The sequence below is a fragment of the Pseudophryne corroboree genome, chromosome 7 (genome assembly GCF_028390025.1).
Source record: "Pseudophryne corroboree isolate aPseCor3 chromosome 7, aPseCor3.hap2, whole genome shotgun sequence".
NCBI classification, from domain to species: Eukaryota; Metazoa; Chordata; class Amphibia; order Anura; family Myobatrachidae; genus Pseudophryne; species Pseudophryne corroboree.
In genome coordinates, this window is record NC_086450.1 from 513,879,861 (window position 1) to 513,890,196 (window position 10,336).

General features: G+C 51.3%; 1 protein-coding gene across 3 annotated transcripts in view; it reads left to right on the forward strand.

The window, feature by feature from the left end:
* LOC134945917 (cytospin-B-like) overlaps positions 1 to 10,054 on the forward strand; it is a 49,781-nt gene extending 39,727 nt beyond the window's left edge. For all 3 annotated transcript variants that reach the window (XM_063935478.1, XM_063935477.1, XM_063935479.1), the window contains 4 exons: positions 729 to 831; positions 9,118 to 9,234; positions 9,347 to 9,406; positions 9,493 to 10,054. In XM_063935478.1, the coding sequence (XP_063791548.1) occupies positions 729 to 831; positions 9,118 to 9,234; positions 9,347 to 9,406; positions 9,493 to 9,582 (370 nt within the window). In that variant the 3' untranslated portion in view covers positions 9,583 to 10,054. The remainder of the gene's footprint in view (positions 1 to 728; positions 832 to 9,117; positions 9,235 to 9,346; positions 9,407 to 9,492) is intronic.
* The last annotated feature ends 282 nt before the right edge of the window (positions 10,055 to 10,336 follow it).

Consider the following 10,336-nt stretch of genomic DNA (forward strand, 5'->3'; position numbering starts at 1 on the left):
ACACTGAGGACGGTCTCTCATTACACCGACACTGAGGACGGTCTCTCATTACACCGACACTGAGGACGGTCTCTCATTACACCGACACTGAGGATGGTCTCTCATTACATGACACTGAGGACGGTCTCTCATTACACCGACACTGAGGACGGTCTCTCATTACACCGACACTGAGGACGGTCTCTCATTACACCGACACTGAGGACAGTCTCTCATTACACTGACACTAAGGACGGTCTCTCATTACACCGACACTGAGGACGGTCTCTCATTACACTGACACTGAGGACGGTCTCTCATTACACCGACACTGGGGACGGTCTCTCATTACACCGACTCTGAGGACGGTCTCTCATTACACCGACACTGGGGACGGTCTCTCATTACACGACTCTGAGGACGGTCTCTCATTACACCGACACTGAGGACGGTCTCTCATTACACCGACTCTGAGGACGGTCTCTCATTACACCGACACTGAGGACGGTCTCTCATTACACCGACACTGGGGACGGTCTCTCATTACACGACTCTGAGGACGGTCTCTCATTACACCGACACTGGGGACGGTCTCTCATTACACTGACTCGATGGACGGTCTCTGTAGTCCTTCCCAGGCTGTATATCTAGTGTGTGTGTGTATCTATCTATCTATCTATCTATCTATCTATCTATCTATCTATCTATCTATCATGTTACTGAATGTCTCTTCATTCTCTTTGGTAAAGTGAGAATCTGACTGAGGATTCTGGGTCTTTCTTCCGCCGCTATGGGGGTTCGAAGAGAGGAGTCTTTCTGCGCTGGGCCCAGGATCGTACCTGCGGGTATAAGGTGAGAGATGAGAGTATTGTGCACACTGCCATATTTACCCTCATGTCCAGTGCTATGTAATATGTTATCAGCACATACAGACGTGGCCTCATACACCGTGGCTCAGTCACGCCGCACACAGGCCCTCTCGGCGCCATATCCGTGACTGCCTGGCCACGCCCAATATCTTCTTTCTCTCAAAATGTGTGGAATTTGTATTAGCACAAATAAAACAACTGGAAACGAAAAGACGATATTTGCTGGATTACACGGATCCATTTCATGTACGACATCTGTGTGCGTCTGTGTACGATGCCGCTGCTTTTCCTGCGCTTGTAGTACGCTGTGCGGGCTGACCGCTGCGCTTGTAATGCGCACAGGATGCAGAATGTAAAGAAACAGACAGCACGCTGTACCATTGGGAAGAGGCAGAAGCTCCTGCAATCCTGTGCCGTGTGGTGTACTGAGGATAGGTGTATGAGCACACATCTGTGTATGTATGATTATATTAATCTCCCGTGATTCATCCCACACCAGCCGTGTTATCCGTACCAGCCAGGTAATAGGGACTCCCACTCTGAAGATACATACGCTCATATTAAGTATTATTAAAAGAATCACATGTACAATAAAAAAATTTTTTTTTGTCATGACACCACCTAGTAATTACTCTGTGAGGAAGTCAGGGTGGTTTATTGGTGGTAACTCAACAAAACGCAATGGGATCCTGATCGGGTACTGACTGATACCATCCTGTATGAAGCAGCTGCTTTAGTGAAGACTTGAATAAATGTTATTATTGTACGTGTGACTCTTTCTAATAGAACGTTATATATGTGTAGGCACACTATACTATGGCTGTAGATAGATTCTCCCTGAGAACTTCTCAGCACTGAGAGAGAGGGAGGTACAGTGGGAGCGGTAGTTCCTATCACCGGGCTGGTGCACATAACAAATCACTGAGAGAGAAGGAGGTACAGTGGGAGCGGTAGTTCCTATCATCACGCTGGTGCACATAACATATCACTGAGAGAGAAGGAGGTACAGTGGGAGCGGTAGTTCCTATCACCAGGCTGGTGCACATAACATATCACTGAGAGAGAAGGAGGTACAGTGGGAGCGGTAGTCCCTATCACCGGGCTGGTGCACATAACATATCACTGAGAGAGAAGGAGGTACAGTGGGAGCGGTAGTCCCTATCACCGGGCTGGTGCACATAACATATCACTGAGAGAGAAGGAGGTACAGTGGGAGCGGTAGTTCCTATCACCGGGCTGGTGCACATAAGAAATCACTGAGAGAGAAAGAGGTACAGTGGGAGCGGTAGTCCCTATCACCGGGCTGGTGCACATAACATATCACTGAGAGAGAAGGAGGTACAGTGGGAGCGGTAGTTCCTATCACCGGGCTGGTGCACATAAGAAATCACTGAGAGAGAAAGAGGTACAGTGGGAGCGGTAGTCCCTATCACCGGGCTGGTGCACATAACATATCACTGAGAGAGAAGGAGGTACAGTGGGAGCGGTCGTCCCTATCACCAGGCTGGTGCACATAACATATCACTGAGAGAGAGGTACAGTGGGAGCGGTAGTCCCTATCACCGGGCTGGTGCAGATAAGCAGATCACTGACAGAGAGGGAGGTACAGTGGGAGCGGTAGTCCCTATCACCGGTATGGTGCACATAACAGATCACTGAGAGAGAAGGAGGTACAGTGGGAGTGGTAGTCCCTATCACCAGGCTGGTGCACATAACATATCACTGAGAGAGAAGGAGGTACAGTGGGAGCGGTAGTCCCTATCACCGGGCTGGTGCACATAACATATCACTGAGAGAGAAGGAGGTACAGTGGGAGCGGTAGTCCCTATCACCGGGCTGGTGCACATAACATATCACTGAGAGAGAAGGAGGTACAGTGGGAGCGGTAGTTCCTATCACCGGGCTGGTGCACATAAGAAATCACTGAGAGAGAAAGAGGTACAGTGGGAGCGGTAGTCCCTATCACCGGGCTGGTGCACATAACATATCACTGAGAGAGAAGGAGGTACAGTGGGAGCGGTAGTTCCTATCACCGGGCTGGTGCACATAAGAAATCACTGAGAGAGAAAGAGGTACAGTGGGAGCGGTAGTCCCTATCACCGGGCTGGTGCAGATAAGCAGATCACTGAGAGAGAGGGAGGTACAGTGGGAGCGGTAGTCCCTATCACCGGTATGGTGCACATAACAGATCACTGAGAGAGAAGGAGGTACAGTGGGAGTGGTAGTCCCTATCACCAGGCTGGTGTACATAACATATCACTGAGAGAGAGAGGGAGGTACAGTTGGAGCAGTAGTCCCTATCACCGGGCTGGTGCACATAACAAATCACTGAGAGAGAAGGAGGTACAGTGGGAGCGGTAGTCCCTATCACCGGGCTGGTGCACATAACATATCACTGAGAGAGAAGGAGGTACAGTGGGAGCGGTAGTCCCTATCACCAGGCTGGTGCACATAACATATCACTGAGCGAGAAGGAGGTACAGTGGGAGCGGTAGTTCCTATCACCGGGCTGGTGCACATAACATATCACTGAGAGAGGAGGTACAGTGGGAGCGGTCATCCCTATCACCAGGCTGGTGCACATAACAAATCACTGAGAGAGAAGGAGGTACAGTGGGAGCGGTAGTCCCTATCACCGGGCTGGTGCACATAACATATCACTGAGAGAGAGGTACAGTGGGAGCGGTAGTCCCTATCACCAGGCTGGTGCACATAACAAATCACTGAGAGAGAAGGAGGTACAGTGGGAGCGGTAGTCCCTATCACCAGGCTGGTGCACATAACAAATCACTGAGAGAGAAAGAGGTACAGTGGGAGCGGTAGTTCCCATCACCAAGCTGGTGCACATAACATATCACTGAGAGAGAAGGGGGTACAGCGGGAGCGATAGTTCCTATCACCGGGCTGGTGCATTTAACATATCACTGAGAGAGAGGTACAGTGGGAGCGGTAGTTCCTATCACCGGGCTGGTGCACATAACAAATCACTGAGAGAGAGGTACAGTGGGAGCGGTAGTTCCTATCACCAGGCTGGTGCACATAACAAATCACTGAGAGAGAAGGAGGTGCAGTGGGAGCGGTAGTTCCTATCATCACGCTGGTGCACATAACATATCACTGAGAGAGAAGGAGGTACAGTGGGAGCGGTAGTCCCTATCACCGGGCTGGTGCACATAACATATCACTGAGAGAGAAGGAGGTACAGTGGGAGCGGTAGTCCCTATCACCGGGCTGGTGCACATAACATATCACTGAGAGAGAAGGAGGTACAGTGGGAGCGGTAGTTCCTATCACCGGGCTGGTGCACATAAGAAATCACTGAGAGAGAAAGAGGTACAGTGGGAGCGGTAGTCCCTATCACCGGGCTGGTGCACATAACATATCACTGAGAGAGAAGAAGGTACAGTGGGAGCGGTAGTTCCTATCACCGGGCTGGTGCACATAAGAAATCACTGAGAGAGAAAGAGGTACAGTGGGAGCGGTAGTCCCTATCACCAGGCTGGTGCACATAACATATCACTGAGAGAGAAGGAGGTACAGTGGGAGCGGTCGTCCCTATCACCAGGCTGGTGCACATAACATATCACTGAGAGAGAGGTACAGTGGGAGCGGTAGTCCCTATCACCGGGCTGGTGCAGATAAGCAGATCACTGAGAGAGAGGGAGGTACAGTGGGAGCGGTAGTCCCTATCACCGGTATGGTGCACATAACAGATCACTGAGAGAGAAGGAGGTACAGTGGGAGTGGTTGTCCCTATCACCAGGCTGGTGCACATAACATATCACTGAGAGAGAAGGAGGTACAGTGGGAGCGGTAGTCCCTATCACCGGGCTGGTGCACATAACATATCACTGAGAGAGAAGGAGGTACAGTGGGAGCGGTAGTCCCTATCACCGGGCTGGTGCACATAACATATCACTGAGAGAGAAGGAGGTACAGTGGGAGCGGTAGTTCCTATCACCGGGCTGGTGCACATAAGAAATCACTGAGAGAGAAAGAGGTACAGTGGGAGCGGTAGTCCCTATCGCCGGGCTGGTGCACATAACATATCACTGAGAGAGAAGGAGGTACAGTGGGAGCGGTAGTCCCTATCACCGGGCTGGTGCACATAACATATCACTGAGAGAGAAGGAGGTACAGTGGGAGCGGTAGTTCCTATCACCGGGCTGGTGCACATAAGAAATCACTGAGAGAGAAAGAGGTACAGTGGGAGCGGTAGTCCCTATCACCGGGCTGGTGCACATAACATATCACTGAGAGAGAAGGAGGTACAGTGGGAGCGGTAGTTCCTATCACCGGGCTGGTGCACATAAGAAATCACTGAGAGAGAAAGAGGTACAGTGGAAGCGGTAGTCCCTATCACCGGGCTGGTGCACATAACATATCACTGAGAGAGAAGGAGGTACAGTGGGAGCGGTCGTCCCTATCACCAGGCTGGTGCACATAACATATCACTGAGAGAGAGGTACAGTGGGAGCGGTAGTCCCTATCACCGGGCTGGTGCAGATAAACAGATCACTGAGAGAGAGGGAGGTACAGTGGGAGCGGTAGTCCCTATCACCGGTATGGTGCACATAACAGATCACTGAGAGAGAAGGAGGTACAGTGGGAGTGGTAGTCCCTATCACCAGGCTGGTGTACATAACATATCACTGAGAGAGAGAGGGAGGTACAGTTGGAGCAGTAGTCCCTATCACCGGGCTGGTGCACATAACAAATCACTGAGAGAGAAGAAGGAGGTACAGTGGGAGCGGTAGTCCCTATCACCGGGCTGGTGCACATAACATATCACTGAGAGAGAAGGAGGTACAGTGGGAGCGGTAGTCCCTATCACCAGGCTGGTGCACATAACATATCACTGAGCGAGAAGGAGGTACAGTGGGAGCGGTAGTTCCTATCACCGGGCTGGTGCACATAACATATCACTGAGAGAGGAGGTACAGTGGGAGCGGTCATCCCTATCACCAGGCTGGTGCACATAACAAATCACTGAGAGAGAAGGAGGTACAGTGGGAGCGGTAGTCCCTATCACCGGGCTGGTGCACATAACATATCACTGAGAGAGAGGTACAGTGGGAGCGGTAGTCCCTATCACCAGGCTGGTGCACATAACAAATCACTGAGAGAGAAGGAGGTACAGTGGGAGCGGTAGTCCCTATCACCAGGCTGGTGCACATAACAAATCACTGAGAGAGAAAGAGGTACAGTGGGAGCGGTAGTTCCCATCACCAAGCTGGTGCACATAACATATCACTGAGAGAGAAGGGGGTACAGCGGGAGCGATAGTTCCTATCACCGGGCTGGTGCACATAACATATCACTGAGAGAGAGGTACAGTGGGAGCGGTAGTTCCTATCACCGGGCTGGTGCACATAACAAATCACTGAGAGAGAAGGAGGTGCAGTGGGAGCGGTAGTTCCTATCATCACGCTGGTGCACATAACATATCACTGAGAGAGAAGGAGGTACAGTGGGAGCGGTAGTCCCTATCACCGGGCTGGTGCACATAACATATCACTGAGAGAGAAGGAGGTACAGTGGGAGCGGTAGTCCCTATCACCGGGCTGGTGCACATAACATATCACTGAGAGAGAAGGAGGTACAGTGGGAGCGGTAGTTCCTATCACCGGGCTGGTGCACATAAGAAATCACTGAGAGAGAAAGAGGTACAGTGGGAGCGGTAGTCCCTATCACCGGGCTGGTGCACATAACATATCACTGAGAGAGAAGGAGGTACAGTGGGAGCGGTAGTTCCTATCACCGGGCTGGTGCACATAAGAAATCACTGAGAGAGAAAGAGGTACAGTGGGAGCGGTAGTCCCTATCACCGGGCTGGTGCACATAACATATCACTGAGAGAGAAGGAGGTACAGTGGGAGCGGTCGTCCCTATCACCAGGCTGGTGCACATAACATATCACTGAGAGAGAGGTACAGTGGGAGCGGTAGTCCCTATCACCGGGCTGGTGCAGATAAGCAGATCACTGAGAGAGAGGGAGGTACAGTGGGAGCGGTAGTCCCTATCACCGGTATGGTGCACATAACAGATCACTGAGAGAGAAGGAGGTACAGTGGGAGTGGTAGTCCCTATCACCAGGCTGGTGCACATAACATATCACTGAGAGAGAAGGAGGTACAGTGGGAGCGGTAGTCCCTATCACCGGGCTGGTGCACATAACATATCACTGAGAGAGAAGGAGGTACAGTGGGAGCGGTAGTTCCTATCACCGGGCTGGTGCACATAAGAAATCACTGAGAGAGAAAGAGGTACAGTGGGAGCGGTAGTCCCTATCACCGGGCTGGTGCACATAACATATCACTGAGAGAGAAGGAGGTACAGTGGGAGCGGTAGTTCCTATCACCGGGCTGGTGCACATAAGAAATCACTGAGAGAGAAAGAGATACAGTGGGAGCGGTAGTCCCTATCACCGGGCTGGTGCACATAACATATCACTGAGAGAGAAGGAGGTACAGTGGGAGCGGTCGTCCCTATCACCAGGCTGGTGCACATAACATATCACTGAGAGAGAGGTACAGTGGGAACGGTAGTCCCTATCACCGGGCTGGTGCAGATAAGCAGATCACTGAGAGAGAGGGAGGTACAGTGGGAGCGGTAGTCCCTATCACCGGTATGGTGCACATAACAGATCACTGAGAGAGAAGGAGGTACAGTGGGAGTGGTAGTCCCTATCACCAGGCTGGTGTACATAACATATCACTGAGAGAGAGAGAGGGAGGTACAGTTGGAGCAGTAGTCCCTATCACCGGGCTGGTGCACATAACAAATCACTGAGAGAGAAGGAGGTACAGTGGGAGCGGTAGTCCCTATCACCGGGCTGGTGCACATAACATATCACTGAGAGAGAAGGAGGTACAGTGGGAGCGGTAGTCCCTATCACTAGGCTGGTGCACATAACATATCACTGAGCGAGAAGGAGGTACAGTGGGAGTGGTAGTTCCTATCACCGGGCTGGTGCACATAACATATCACTGAGAGAGGAGGTACAGTGGGAGCGGTCGTCCCTATCACCAGGCTGGTGCACATAACAAATCACTGAGAGAGAAGGAGGTACAGTGGGAGCGGTCGTCCCTATCACCAGGCTGGTGCACATAACATATCACTGAGAGAGAGGTACAGTGGGAGCGGTAGTCCCTATCACCGGGCTGGTGCACATAACATATCACTGAGAGAGAGGGAGGTACAGTGGGAGTGGTAGTCCCTATCACCAGGCTGGTGCACATAACATATCACTGAGAGAGAAGGAGGTACAGTGGGAGCGGTCGTCCCTATCACCGGGCTGGTGCAGATAAGCAGATCACTGAGAGAGAAGGAGGTACAGTGGGAGCGGTCGTCCCTATCACCGGGCTGGTGCAGATAAGCAGATCACTGAGAGAGAAGGAGGTACAGTGGGAGCGGTCGTCCCTATCACCGGGCTGGTGCAGATAAGCAGATTACTGAGAGAGAAGGAGGTACAGTGGGAGCGGTAGTCCCTATCACCAGGCTGGTGCAGATAAGCAGATCACTGAGAGAGAAGGAGGTACAGTGGGAGCAGTCGTCCCTATCACCAGGCTGGTTCACATAACAAATCACTGAGAGAGAAGGAGGTACAGTGGGAGCGGTAGTCCCTATCACCAGGCTGGTGCACATAACATATCACTGAGAGAGAAGGAGGTACAGTGGGAGCGGTAGCCCCTATCACCGGGCTGGTGCACATAACATATCACTGAGAGAGAAGGAGGTACAGTTTGAGTGGTAGTCCCTATCACCAGGCTGGTGCACATAACATATCACTGAGAGAGAAGGAGGTACAGTGGGAGCGGTCGTCCCTATCACCGGGCTGGTGCACATAACATATCACTGAGAGAGAAGGAGGTACAGTGGGAGCGGTTGTCTCTATCACCGGGCTGGTTCACTTAATAATTCTGGTACGGACCAATCACTGGAGTTTATTCCGGAGCTCATACACAGTATGTTTACAATGATTGCACTAGGGGAGGTGTCCATTTTGCCCTGTTTTGCAGATTATAGAATGGTTCCTTGTGGTGCTGCCGCGTCATATGATAGACACTACCTAGGCCTACCGGGAGAATGTCACACTGAGCACAGTAAATTGTGCCATAACACAATTTGGTGATTGTACGGTGTGTGAGAGTGTAGCTGAACGATTTAATCACAGACATAACATAATAAAGTGAAAACTGCATAAGGGCTGTATGTCTCACCTGGAAAGTGCCGTGTAACCCCATGTAATGCCCCAATGTTTTTGCAGCACGTGGTCATTACAAATTTCAGTACATCCTGGGTAGATGGCATGGCTCTTTGTGCCCTCCTGCACTCCTACCTCCCACAGATGATCCCGTATTCGCAGCTCCGCCCTCTGGAGAAGGTAGGTGTATTCTGCATAGTGCTGTCATTACACAGTAACCTCACATGGTCACACCCCAAGCAGGGTCTAGATCATTCCTGGCCATTCAGCGAGCATGGTGTCTGTCTTTCAGAGGAAGAATCTGCAGCTGGCGTTCCATGTTGCCGAGAGCGTTGGAATACCCCCGCTGCTGGTAAGCCCCTCTCCAATTAAGGTCTACCCCTCTGCTTTCCTTCTTCTTCCCTATCCATGATTCTGATGCTTCCATCCTCCATGCAGACCCCGGACCACATGCTCCAGACACAGGGCCCAGATTGGCAGAAAGTTCTTCTCTACGTGGAATCCATTTACCAGAAATTTGAGGCATGAAGGTGTCCAGTCATTCCTGTCTCATGATGACAAACCTCATCGTGGTCTAACGTCTCTTGGGAAGCTGTACTGTGATTGGTGGATCTCTCCCCATATTATACGCAGAGCCTGCTTATTTATTGGCCTTATTTCCGGTGGGATACAGCCTGCTCACAGCCATGATGTACACCTGGATTCGGGCCTAAGATGACTGTACCCAAACCCAGGAGGACTGGTCAGATATCTCCTGCAGCCTCCTCCGTATAACTGATGGACTTGGGTGAGGACTGATTGTCCCAGGCTGATAATCTGATCCGGGAGGCGCTGCTGGAAACTCCAGAATGAATGAGTGTGGAGTGCATGGATGGTCGGCCAGATATTTACAGTCTGATTGTGCGGCGCAATAGAATGGAGCGGCTGTAAGTGAGTGACGCTGCGGAGTGTGAGTGGAGACTAAATGTCCTTTTGCAGTTACATAAACAATTTATATTTACCATGGACTCCATTTATTTCCACCTGGTCTCAGCGCTCTCCTGCGATCACACGATGCTTCTGAAGATATTGTCCGGGTAAGGAGGAGGAAGTGCTCACTGATCTCTTGTCACCAATCCACAGAGCTGAAGACTAGCACAGAATAGGGATGACCTGTCCGTAAAGGCGAAGGCGGCACTATTATAGGAGCAAGGGGGCGCTATCGGGACCCATCCCTGCCATGAGCAGTACAACATTGTACTATGGGGTCTGTGAATTTAGTTCTACCCAGAGAAAAGGGTGG